Here is a 14,248-nt window from a genome sequence, read left to right on the forward strand (position 1 = left end):
GCGGGACATTTAACGACAAAAAAGCGGGACACAGTCGAAAAAAGCGGGACATTTAAGAAACTTTTTAAAACAGATTTATTGTATTGTCAAACTTTTACGTATACCATGAACCAAAGTTATTCATAGAGATTAGAGATGTACCGAATAGTGGTATTCGGCGAACAGCCGAATACCGAATATTGACCTTTTCAATTATTCGGCCAAACGAATATTCGGCCGAATATTCGGTCGAATATTGTGTTGAGTTTTCAATAGAAATATGTACTTCTATTTCTACTACTATTTCTATTAGAAATCTTATATTTCTGCCATCATTATGCCCCTCATGTTTTAAAGTCGATTATTTCCAACCAGATGTATCAGATCTTTTTTAGGTAGAGGTCTATTTTATTTTCAAAATTACCACCATAAGCTTAAAAGACATCAGATTACTTGTGTTCTAGTACGTTAATTACGAAAGAGAAAGGATTCCAGTGAAATCTGGAACAAAACATTTCAAAACAGGTTTTAAGCTATTTGAAATAGCTTTTTTTAAAATATCGAAATAGATGAATGTCTAATTTTTGCTAGATGTTATCAAAATAGTTGACAAAAAGAACGATGATCTCTGACTTCAAGCATACATTACTTTCTACGACACTTATATACACTTCCGAGTCTGAACGATTTTTTGAAAAACATGAAAAAAAATAGGGAAAATCTGAACAGAAATTAGGCGTTATTCTCAAACATACAAGAGGAAAAAGAAATAAAATCACTTCAATTTAAAAGTTTTCATCGAATTACAACACCAGTGTTCCAATCGAATCAAACGAATAAATTTACTCTTAATAATCGTTTTATAACAGAAAATTTATAAATTTTCAAAGCGAGATTTGTTTTTTCTTTATTTAATTAAGGGGGGGGGGGGGGTAGGGTCTAACGGGTAGAAAAAAACACCATTTTCACGAGCTATCGTTCAAACAAATGTATTCAAATTTTTTGCATTATACAAAGCATTGTTAAAACAACATTTAGTAATTTTTTTGTAGAAAAATATTGAAAAATGAGCCGGTGACAGAGCACTTTCGAGGATGCCTTTTAGAAAACAGTATTTGCGGTGGATACTGTATCTCAGCACAGAATCATCTGAAGTCAAAAAATCAGAGCAAAATATTTTAAATAAAAGTTTTTCTGGACCCCAACGTTTTTCTTTAACTTAAAATTTTTTTTATGAAATTTTTGTGGCTGTTTGAAGTAAAAACTACGATTTTTCACGAAAAAATCCGCCATTTTTTACCTGTAAAATCTCCTAAAAGTAAAAAAAAATAAAAAAGAAAAACGTTGGGGTCTGGTATTTTATATGTAGAATATATGTTCCAAATTTGAAAAGAATCGGATAAGTAGTTTTCAAATGACGATGTCCACGGACTTTAAAAATGAGCTTTCGAGAAAAACGCGTTTGAAGTTTCTGCTCTTGCTTTCTTGCAGTATTAGATAGGAGGAGATAAAGGCCTATAATTTCTACAGTTTTGCTTCAATTGACTTGAAAATTTGACACAACATTCTTGAAATGTTTTACAATAAGAAAATAAAAAAATAAAAAAATCGATTTTTTGAAAGTGTTAGACCCTACCCCCCCCCCCCCCCCCCCCCCTTAAGCAAAAAATCTGAACAAACCCGAGTGAAATGCGGAAAGTTTAAAAAAATATGTGACCATGCCGGTCAGATTTAACTTTTCTCGAATTTTTTATTTGGTTTATGGGCAAGCCTGGATATATCAAGTAAATTTGGAATATACGTATGTAAATCAAAGTATAAAGCTATCTACAAAGAAAAATACATGGATACATCTAAAATGTTTTACTGAATTCATGAGTTTCTGATGATTTTGGAGGTTTTTCAAGATACCTCATGAATATTTTATAAAATATCCAACATCAGTTGAAAAATTTGAGAAATCTGTTTTTCAATAAATTTGAAAAAATAAATATATGGCCTATTCGACCTATTCGGCCGAATATCTAGCTCAACTATTCGGTGAGCCGAATATTCGGCTTAACGGTTTTTTGGCGGTATTCGGCGCCGAATGTTCGGCCAACCGAGTATTTGATACATCTCTAATAGAGATTGTACTAAGCGTGGATTGGTTTTGCTCAGTTTTTCGTGCATGACTTCTATTTACACGGTTTTTGTCAGAAACACGGTTATTTTCCATGGTTATCTCATATTAATACGTTATTTGTTGTTTTCCATGAAAAAAGCGGGACATTTAGAGAAAAAAGCGGGACGGCGGGACATTCAACAAAAAAGTGGGACACGTCCCGCTTTTGCGGGACGGATGGCAACCCTATGTTAGGCTGAAGGTCGCTAGGTCGAATGGGTTGAAAGGCCGAAGGATGTTTGGTCGAATAGGACAATAGGCCAAATGGGACATTAAGCCGAATGGGACATTAGGCCGAAGGTTATTTGGCCCAAATGGTCGTCGGCCCAAATGGTCGTGAAGGCGAATGGATGCTAAGCCGAATGGTCATTAGTCCGAATGGTCGTTAGGCAGAATGGTTGTTAGGCTGAATGATCGTTGGATCGAATTTATGCCAGACCAATAAGACATATCGCTTTTTTCATGTTGGGTCGATCGGTAGCTAGTCGGAATGGTCGTTAGGCCGAATAGTCATCAGGCCGAATGGTTATCACAACTCGGCCTAATAACCATTCGGCTATAAGAACTTTCGGCCTATAGTTCATTCGGCCTAACAGCCATTCGGCCTAGCGACCATTCTGCCTTTCGCCCCAACATGCGAACAAGCGTTAATATGTCTTATCGGCCTGGCATACATTCGGCCTAACGACCATTCGGCCTAACGACCATTCAGCCTATCGGCCATTCGGCCTAACGACCATTCGTCCTAATGACCATTCGGCCTAGTAACCATTTGGCCGAACATATTTTCGGCATGGCATTCTTTCGGCCCAATAGCCTTCGGCTGGATAACCGTCGGCTGGATAACCGTCGGCTGAATAACCCATTCGGCCTAGTGACCTATTCGACCTGTTGATGACTTTCGGACGAATGGTTTTCGGTCTCAGGACTTTTGGTCGAATGACCAAGCCTCCAGTTCTGATGTTTCTGATAAATTTAACAAACATTTTTCTACGATTGGGAAACAACTAGCTGATGAAATCTCATCTGACCCTGGAAATGATCCTTTGTCTTATATTAACAGTCTACAAAATACAACCGTTTTACAAAAACCAGCTAGTGTAAACGAGGTTCGACTGGTAAATTCATCTTTTAATAATGAAAAGAGTCGTGGACCAGATGGATTTTCTGTAGATAATTTAAAAAATAACTTCATGTTTTTTTGTCTAAAAGCTTCGATTTTTTCGTTATGTTTAAAATAATCATTCTTTAAATCTAAGATATAGAAACTCTAAGATATATATAGATATAGATTGAAATAAAGTTTTGAAAAATACCTCTTGAAAGATTGCGATTGTGACTTCCAAGTAAATCTATGAGCTCAACTGGAAACGATATGCTTCGAGTCAACTATATCTACTCCGAAGTTATACGAACTGTCTTCACACTGGGGGGAATAAAATTGAATACGACAGGCTAAAACCAAATAAATTGGGCAGCACGAAAGCTTCCGTATCCTGCTGGCTCACCCACTAAGCCAAAGCTAGAACATCCAGGTCAGGCAGCAACGCAACAACGGTGGGTGAGCCACCAAGAATATATTGGATTTTATCTTGATGTCTTGAAAAATGGCGCGATGCGAATTGGATTCCTGTGTCGTCGTTTGCATATCTTCCAGATCAACATGCTTACATAGGATGTTTTGTAGTGTGATAGCAGCAAATGATTCTGTCGCTGACGATTTCTTTGGGTGTTTATAGATTTATATATGTTGAATTTAATGTTGAATTTTTTGAAACATTCCGCGCAAACAATAAGTAAAAATAATGATTGGCTTTGATTTATGTCAGTTTAAGGAAACGTCTTTTGAAGGCGGGGTTGGGAACAAAGTTGCCGAAATCACAGAAAAATCTGAAATTTCACAAAATTTCACAGAACACAGAATTCTGAAATATTCACAGCTTTCCCTGAATTTTGGAATTTTGAATGGATTTCCAAAATTGTAAAATTTAGATTTCTTACTTTGGATTAGAAAAGTATGATAAGATGGTTATTTTTCCCAACTAAAATAGCATCACAGAAAACCATCACGGAAGTTTTGGCTAAAATCACAGAGTCAGAATTTCTGTTTTTAAATGAAACATATTTCGTATATTTTTTTTGAATGAAAAGTAAGTTAGATGATATTACTAACATATTTCCAAAAATATGAAAGATTCATAAAAAAGAATAATCGGCTAGTTTAGTTTAACTATCAGATTTGTTTGTTTTCGCAACCTTTAAAACTTGAAGAGTGCTGATTGAAAGTACCATGCAGGGTTTTAAAATGCAACCCTTTGTTTCGCGAAAAACTTTTGAATGCATGGATGGAAATTGATGAAATTTTGAGTGAAGCAATTTAGATCCATGCATTCCATACTCACAAAGAAACTGTTGCTTTTTCCAATACACGACTAAATCCTACTGTTTTTCGCCTCCCAAAATCCGTTATTTCGACACAACACCAGATCTTAACGTTTGATATTTTTTTTTAGTTATTTGGTTTCAATTTTTTATATGTTAAAAAACGAAACTTTAGGGATGTCTCACACATCCCTAAAGCAACCTATAATAATGCTAAAATAATTAACACCTTTTTTTCCAATCAAATTTTCAGATGACAGTCATTCCGGCCTATGCTAAATGAAGGAATAGATGCGGCAGGCTGCAAACATCCGGCCATTAGCAGTTTCCCATCATATCATCAATCGCCACCGGTGCAAGTGTTGCAAATTTTATTGAAAATTAATCGAATCGGATGCAATTAATTATGGTTTGGTAGAGGGAAGAAAAAAAAAATAGTGACATCCACCGACGAGTTTGTTGACTGTCACTCGTGAGTGAGTGCAGTTCAAGTTTTGTCTTCACAACGACATCACATCTAACGGCTGCAGGGGTCCCGCGTGTGCAAGTTCAGAGGTGTTTTATATGTTCCACTTCAGCTACCATTTTCGATTGCTAAAATTGCACGTGCCAGAAGAAGATCGCTGGAATGTGAAGTATACATGTGAAAAATGTGCGATTGCTATAAAATGTTAAACCAACCCGTGCCATCGAAGAAAAAAGTCGGTCCTAGTAGTGAATGGTTCCGCTGTGAGTTTCGCAAACGGTGCAGCAAGGTTAATCGCTGTGGGTGGCTCTGTGATAAAACGTAATAAGCCGAATAGCATGAGGTTTCGAATTGGCACTTCCCAGAAGGCCAACGAAGATGAAAGTTTTGAGCGGCCATGTTACTATTCTCGAATTCGCTGCCCGGGGCTGGAAGAAGGCGGCCAATGTGTCAGTAGTGATTGTGGCCACTTTAGTCATCGGCACAGGTGCAAACGATCGTCGTCTTGTCGTCGTCTCAGTTCCCCCAAAGCTAGATGTGAATTGATGTTTGTGGCAATAGTTGTGATAATTTTAACCAGCTTTACCGTGATGATCGGTGGCGATGTCTTCACCGTGGGTTACATCACCGGATCTCAGCGCCGGCCGGGGGATCGGGAATACGCGAGGCCAGGTTAGTTTTCTACCAGTTGCAATACATAATTGTGTTTGTTCTTGTCATCATAGCTTTTGGACTTATCCAATGTTTGGTCAATGGTTTACCATTGATTCAATTTTAGGTTTATATTCCAAGCAGTTGTCCACGTTTAGTTTTCAAAATTTTCAGCATCCCCATACAACTTGTTTATAAAGCTTCAATTTACCTTAGGGGCCAAGAAAATATATCATGGGTGATTTTCGAAGCAATAGTAGAAGTAATAAATGAAGTGTTCATGATTCATAAACGCCACTGAAATTAGTACAAGTTATTCAATAAATAACATATTTCTCCTCTAGTAGATATTCTTGGTTCCATATAAACTTTTTCTTGTCTCTTCAAGACCTTTCAAGTCGTTTATTGCACATTCGTGCACACCGGGAAACCAAGTTTCATAGATGAGTATTTACCAAGTCTCTTGTACCCAAATATATTGTTTTCAATATTTCAATACGAATTTTATTTCTTCATCCAAAACTTCGGCATTCATCATAAGAAACTCAAAAACCAATATTTATTTCCAAACCAGTCGATGTGATGCTTTTTAAATAGAAGTATTTAAGAAAAAGGTATTTGGATCAAAGAGTAGTCAACTTAAATTCGCCGTATTTTTTCTAATCATTCATATAGAAACCTGAACACCCCTTTTTGTAGGTGTTTGTAGGATGATGCTTCTATTTGGATTTGTACATAAGATCTTTAGTTATCAAAATGGCTTCCAAACTAGAAAAGCTACAATTCAAAATTTTGTACATGCGTCGTGAAATTCTAAACTATACTATATGCACGCAGATAAAGCTAAATCGTTGAATGTGGCCAAATAAACCGACGTGAAGTGTTCGGGGAACGTTTGTCGACAACTAGGAATCCTGGATCTGGGGGAAAACGAAAGCTGGTAGCCGCAGGTTATCCAAATCGCAACGATAAGCAAAACCTTACGTCAAAACAAAATCTCGGAAGCTGTTTACGACATATTTAGTTGACGAAGTTTGATTGCGTGGTAATGGACGACGAAACCTACGACAAGGCATACTTTAGGCAGCTTCCCGGACAAGAGTATTATTGAGCAGCCGGAAGGGAAAGTGTGGCATAAAGGGTGATACGGTCAAAATGTGGTCGATATCAACTTGACGAATTTCTTTCAATTTTGCATTTAAAAAACCTGAACACCCTTCATTTTGAAGGTGTGTGTGTAGAATGTTGCTCCTATTTTGATTTTTGAATTGACGCTTCAGTTGTCAAAATGCCGTCCAAGGAAGAAGAGCAGCGTATCAAAATTTTGCTCGCGCATCGCGAAAATCGAAAACCGGAAGCCGCTGAGACTACAAAAAGAGTTGCCGGTAGTTTCAAGCGAAATCCTAACCTCTCTCTCAGAGATGCCGCAAATAAGCTGGGTGTATCGTCTACAACCGTGCTTCGAGCCAAAAAACGAGCCGGACTATCGACTTACAAGAAGGTAGTGACTCTAAATCGCGCTGATAAACAAAATACGACGGCCAAAGCGCGATCCCGGAGGCTGTACACGACGATGCTGACGAAGTTTGACTGCGTGGTAATGGACGACGAAACCTACGTCAAAGCCGACTACAAGCAGCTTCCGGGACAGGAGTTTCATCCGGCAAAAGGAAGGGGAAAGGTAGCAGATATTTTCAAGCACATGAAACTGTCAAAGTTCGCGAAGAAATATCTGGTTTGGCAAGCCATCTGTTCCTGTGGCTTGAAAAGCAGCATTTTCATAGCTTCCGGGACTGTCAACCAAGAAATTTACGTGAAAGAGTGTTTGAATAAACGTCTGCTGCCTTTCCTGAAAAAACACAGTTGTTCCGTAATGTTTTGGCCTGATTTGCATCTTGCCATTACGGTAAAAAGGCCATGGAGGCCATGGTGGTTCCCAAGGACAAGAACCCTCCCAACACGCCAGAGCTCCGCCCAATTGAGAAATACTGGGCTATTGTCAAGCGGAACCTAAAGAAGACCAAAAAAACTGCTAAGGACGAGCACTAGTTCAAGGCAAACTGGCTTTCTGCGGTGAAGAAGGTGGACAAGGTGGCTGTACAAAATGTGATGGCAGGGGTTAAGCGTAAGGCCCGACAATTCGGATTTGGAAAAGCGGAAACCTAACTGAATATTTTTCCTGAATTTTATACTAATTAAACTTGAAAAAGAAATTTATTTTGATTTTTTAAATAAATTATTTCACCGATTTACACGCGTTTTCCCTAGACCAAATTTTGACCGTATCACCCTTTATATTTTCAAGCATATTGAACTATCATAGTATGCCAAGAAATAAAGCTTGCTTCATTTAGAACTGGAACAAACGTCCCGGTCTCGAACGAATTCTCAAATTTTTCCTGTAACACGGCTCATTAGGCGGCGCACACCTTCTTCGTCCTCTTCATGATTGTATTTCTCAATAAGGCGGAACTGGGGGCAGTTGGGCGGGTTAAAGGTTTAGCGGAACAAACTGGACCCCTTTCTCTGCATATCATTCTTGAACGACTTTGCTGTAATGAAAGCTTGCCAAATCTTTCCAAAACATTATGGGATGGTCATGGGATCGGAAGAACGGCAATATTAGTTTTTGAAGACACTATTTTTGGGGTAGTTCCGACGTTACTGAATTATTCCTTATGAAAATTTTCGGCAAAAACATCTTTAAATTTGGCTGGAACATTCCTCCCGAGCCTTGCAAAGTAAAATTTTTGACCTGAGATTTGCCCAAAGTCAGTCTTGACATAGGTTTCATCGTCCATCACAAGACACTCGTCGAACTTAGTCAGCACCTGGTCGTATGGCTTCCGAACACGGATTTTGGCCACACTATTGATTTTTATTGACCGATTTGGCTGTTTGTTAGCCCGAAACGACTTGATTCCTTCCTGGAGTCGAATCCTCCTCACGGTACTATAGGCAGCACCGAATTTTCTGGCCAATTCACGGTCCGACTGATTGGAATTCTTTTCAATCGTCTTCAAAACCTTACTAAAACCTTACCGCAGTTTCCGGTCGACAGTCCCACTCCGACGATTAGCTTAAGGCTTCCGAATCATCGTCAATGTTTCCTTATATTTAATTATAACGCGCCATACGGTATTTCTGGGTGATTTGAGCTGTTCAGCTAGCCTTGACGCAGACCACAATGGATTTTCCAAATAACTGTTCACATTTTTCTCTTCTTTCGGCTTCCATGTTGATTGTTTACAAAGTACAGTCGATTTGCGGAATGTCAAAAATACATGCGTGAAGCTGACAAAATTCCCGACCCGTGGGTGCTAAAAACTTCTAAATCAAACCACCAGAAGCGCAACAATATGAGCAAAAGTTTGTCCCTATTCTAAATGAAGCAAGCTTTATCTCGTTGGCTGAAATCTTTTACTAACACATACGAAGCTGAACACTCGCCCGTAGCAGTCATCGTTTGTTGATGCTATTATGCACTCCATTGTGTTTGTTTTTGACTTTGCTTTTTTTGTGGCTAGACCAGGCGGTGGCAACGCTATTCAAACCGTATGGAGCATATCTCTCAGATTTCCCCTTTTTTCCCCTCGTTTTGACAGATTTAAGCTTTTTCCTCAGATTTAAGCTTTCGTCTCCTATGCTCTCAAGGCAAAAAGAGCTTAAATCTGAGGAAAAAAAAGCTTAAAAACGAGATTCACGACTAGGGGGAAGTGTTCCTAAATGCGCATGTTGGGTAATATGCGCATACAGCTGATTGACGATATGGCTAGAGATTCATCATATCTAATCAGTGGAGTTTGAGGGTAATACGCTTTTAACACATGGCATGAAAAAATTAAATTGTTATATAAAGTCGAGAAAATTTAAAAATTCAAACAATATTTTTGCCAGTTTTGTTATAATATATTGAACTTTAATTATTGTGCGTACAGATTCTGTGAACAAAAGTTTTAATGGTTTTTCTTTCTTATTCATCTGGAAATCGGAAATTCAACAAATCGAAGCTTTTGGCAAAGTTGTAAATGATAAGATATTGGAATAAGAGACAGGTTCTGAATGCCCATATCAAGGTGGGTTAAATGCCTATATCAAGAAAAATAGATTAGTCTTATAATTTTTTTACTTTCTATCATTTAAACATGAAATCTACGCTCAACTCACGATCTTACAGCGAAAAAAGAAGAACTTCCTACTGATCCGATAAATATACAATATGAACAAAATATTACCCTGAAATATGGCTATATGGCATACTTAACTATGTTCCATGCGAAAGAACTAATGATGTAAAAAATTTCACTAAAATTTCGGCCTTGACGTATGCTTAACATCCGTTTCTACCATTTTCAATTAAATAATATCAAAATATTGCAAGTGGTAATGAAATATAGCTAAAAACATAAATATGCGCATTTAGCCCGCCAGTATCGGAAATCGGCTATTTTGACTTCTTTTATTATAAAATTATTTTCACAAAAACTGTAAGAGATTTTAACAGAAAAATTTCACTAACGTATATAAAACAGATGTGCGCTCATGTGCATATAGTTTTCAGACTCCTATCTTTTGGAGTATAGGAGAAAATGAGTGCTTTCCTTAATATGCGCATATAGCCTTCCTCTCCCCTACTTATTTAAAAGATGTTGGTCACACGATCAGAGTTGGGAAAGGTGATCATTAACGACTGACATTTAACGAAAATGCCAGCTAGATCAAAATCATCATCATTTCTTGAACCCAAAGCATGCCATCACAACATGTGGTTTATCAGTCTAGAGCGTTTCCGTTGATAGCTTCAACCCATGCCCAATCACTTTCTTAACTGTAGTGACAGAGCCAGTTGCTGAGATTTAGCGTACGTTTGTTCGTCAACGTGCTACTGAGCTTGAGATCGACTTTTAACGGTCTTTGACTATCACAGAAAATGGGTACTGTGATATTTAGCAAAATTCGGGTTTACATTCATGCACACGTGACTGTGCGCTGAAATTGAATGGGAAACAAAAAGGCGGGAAAATCCTTGCTCTCTGAAACAGGATGCAGTTCGTTTTATGAGCTATCTAGTTAGCAGCTTGACTTTATAATAATAATATGGGAATTTCGCTGTTGCCGGGTTAGATGAGAAATAACAAAATAACAACCTTTCAATATCAACAGCCGGCATGGGAATGAACATTTAGCAGGGCATCATCTCAATGGAAACCATTGATATTGAATGTTTACTATGCTTACTATCCTTGAGATTTTCACGATCATAATAATCAGCCTGCTGATGATCCCTGACTGTGGCTCGGTGCATAGTTGGAGTTTGGAAAACTGATAATGATTGGAAAAAACAGTAGCCATCTTGAACACTGTCAATTTTTCCCAGCTCTGCACACGATACATAGACAAATCGTGTAACGTTGCAGGGATCTGGGCTAGACCTAGTGTTTTCACCCGGTGTGTGTGATTTTCGAAACCTAGCTTCGAACAATGTGTGGAGGGAAACAAAAAATCTCACAGTGGGGTTTTGCGGCTATTGCACTAGGGAAGATAAGGGCATAACGAAAACCCGGGCATAGTAAGCATCCCTCTTTTCTAAGGAAATACGTATGTTCTCTAATAAATTTTCATGAGGAACAGTAATGTTGTTCCTATAGTATTAATTTTCAGCCAAAAAGAAATCATCTTTACAGAACTATTTTAAAAAATCAACTGGGTTCTGAAGTGACGCAAATATTACTATTTTGTGAGAACCGGAAAATAAACCATGATCGTTAAATCATTTTGATCTTATATATACGCACTGTGACATGATGTACATTGTTTCTCAATTTTCATCATCATTAAATATTTGATTTTTCACTATAATCAATTTAAAAACGCGTTTTTACTTCAATTTGTTGAATCGGGGCTAACAAAGCACTATTAATCGGGGCACGATAAGTATTTTCTGCCGGGGAATGTAGCAGAGAATTCAACTTGATAAAGTCAACTGAATTATAGAGCTACAGCTTGACTTGTTTACATCTGGCGATTTGGCCTATTTGTAAGGTGTCGGAGAGATAATCAGAAGACTCGAGTTCGATTCCTGTATGAGTCATTTTTTTTTTCATTCACCATTCATAATCGATTATTTTGATTGTTGAATTATACGGCTAGTAGCACCATCCGCCAAACAAAGCACCAGAAACATATTTTTTGTAGTGTACAAACAGTCATACATTATTTTGTAATTGTTTTGTTTGATGGGTCTTCGACCCACCGTTAAGTGCGAAATGCATCGATCATGATTGGTAAATGAAATGAAAAAACTCGCTTTGATCAGGAATCGATCTCGAGTCCTCTGATTACCTCTCCGACACCTTACCAATAGGCCAAATCGTCAGATGTAAACCAGTCAAGCTGTAGCTCGATAATTCAGTTGACTTCATCGTATTGAATCCACTGCTAGATTCTGCGGCAGAAAATGCTCATCGTGCCCCGATTAATGGTACTTATACTGCCCCAGTGGGGATTCTAATTATGTCCCTACAGTGACCGATTTTCAGCATTTGGCAAAAAAATTAAAATGCATTTTAAACGTTTTTATCTCAAGTTTTAGCCCGTTAGGAAATAGACTTTTCGAGTGTCTGAACAGGAGACAATGGAATAACTCACATTTTATAGCTGTTTTCTATGGTTAAAAAAGCGTCCTTCTTAAGATGGCCATTATGCACTCATTTCCCCTACAAAGTTAATATTCACCGTCAAGGGATTGAAATCACGGGAGAATTCTTTGCATTTGGAGTGGTAATGATCAACCACATATATTCAAAAGAACTTTTACAACCTTAGCTGATATTTATTCATACAAAATTTTTGGATGTTTTTTATTATTTAACAAATAAAAGTTATGGTACCACTGATAACATTTTCTGGAATATTGAATTAATCGAACTCACTTTGTTTAAACTTTCATCGCCCTTCTACTAGAAAGGTTTTTGATAAACGACATTCCGGAACCGGGGAAATTTTAAACACAAGATTTTTATAATCGCAATTTTTCAATATTATTGTTTTTCATATGTTTGTGATGCTATTTAACTATCCAGGCATAAAACATCAATGGTAATAATTGTTTGTTTAGTCCAAAACAAATATTCATGTTTTTAAAAATAACCATCTAATTAAAACAGCAAAGATTTAAGTTTCACAGGCCTTCACAGATTTTTTTCTGATAGAGTTTACGATCATTTTCCAAAGGGGGTTTTCCCTTGAAAGAACTTAATAAAAACTGAATAAAAACTCAATTGACTGTAAAATTCACACAAACTTTATACCTTTTCAAAGTTTAATGGTTAAACTGGTTAAACTTCCACGTGAAGAAAACGTTTCCTTTTTTGTTTTTTCGTTTCATCATGAGAAATGTTACTAAATTTTATAAGAATTTTGGATTCTTATGATTATGAACCTAAAATTTGCGTTTGATTTTCAATTTAAATTTAAATCCGATTGAAAAAAAACTTACGTAAATAAAAGAATTGAAATAGCGATTGCAATTATATCCCGCAAAGATAAACTCGCGGGACAATCAGCAGTAAGAAACCTCCATAGAAATACAAACTGGAACAACAGTTCAATTGAAAACTATTTAAACTGCTTCTAAACTCAGTTGGTGGTAATTGGACTATCCATCACCCTCTCATAAACAGAAACACAAATAAAACACCATAACTAGACTAAGTAAGTGATGAGCTAATGAATTAATCAACTTATCCGCCCGGGGTTCATTCAAGTAGTACGTAGCGGAATCTTAAAAGCAATGAGATAAACCATCCTTTTCGCGCGAAACAAAATTTTTATCATCATTATTGGTAGGTAGCTCTGGACAATCCCCTTTTCTTCTTTAACAGTTTGTATCGTATCACATCTTTCGCAAAAAAGCCATTTGGGATGAGTAGATCCACGTTCCAGTTTCCAGCTGCATTCTGTCTGGCAGCTGTTAGGAAGTATCGGATCTTAGTCACTTTTTTCGTAATGGATTGAATTTATCTCTCCACAGTTCCGGCGACTAAAAGGAATGGCTACTCACAGCACTTTGGCTAGCGCCCCACGAAACGGAAACAGAAAGCGTGGCACTCGACTTAGCAATTCTTTCGCGCTATGGATGTTTACCAGCCTTGGGCCATTGCCAGTCAGTTGGTTAAAAGAGTGTTCGTTTTTGACACTGCTTATCCTTTTAAATAATTATCTTTTGCCAGGCGTTAGCTGGGAATGAGTTAAGCACTTTCATTATAATTCGTTCCGAAAGTTTGTTATTAGTGAGGAAGTTTCCGTGACACTCTTCCGGAAATGTTGTGAAAGCCTTTAATGTACCGTGCCGCGATTCGGTGTTGGCATTCCTGATGAATTGTCATGTCATATTTTTGAGCTCAGAACATATGTACTTCAAATGGTATTATCATTTTAAATTTAATTTCGTTTTTTAGTTTCACTATACTGTGTTCAATCATCAATTAGAAATTAAATTGAAATAATTTCTTCATTATCTAATTCGATACCATTTTCTCGCTTTTTACGCATTTCTTTTAAACTTATTAATTGTTGCAGTTTTTGACAAGAAATAAAACTGCCAC

At 37.3% G+C, this 14,248-nt stretch overlaps 1 protein-coding gene across 3 annotated transcripts in view; it reads left to right on the forward strand.

Annotated features, from left to right (window-relative positions):
* The window catches only part of LOC129744564 (speract receptor), a 161,373-nt gene that overhangs the window by 72,554 nt on the left and 74,571 nt on the right, over positions 1–14,248 (forward strand). For all 3 annotated transcript variants that reach the window (XM_055737150.1, XM_055737151.1, XM_055737152.1), the window contains exon 2: positions 4,779–5,663. In XM_055737150.1, coding sequence (XP_055593125.1) covers positions 5,330–5,663 — 334 coding nt within the window. In that variant the 5' untranslated portion in view covers positions 4,779–5,329. The remainder of the gene's footprint in view (positions 1–4,778; positions 5,664–14,248) is intronic.

The sequence above is a fragment of the Uranotaenia lowii genome, chromosome 2 (genome assembly GCF_029784155.1).
Source record: "Uranotaenia lowii strain MFRU-FL chromosome 2, ASM2978415v1, whole genome shotgun sequence".
NCBI lineage: Eukaryota > Metazoa > Arthropoda > Insecta > Diptera > Culicidae > Uranotaenia > Uranotaenia lowii.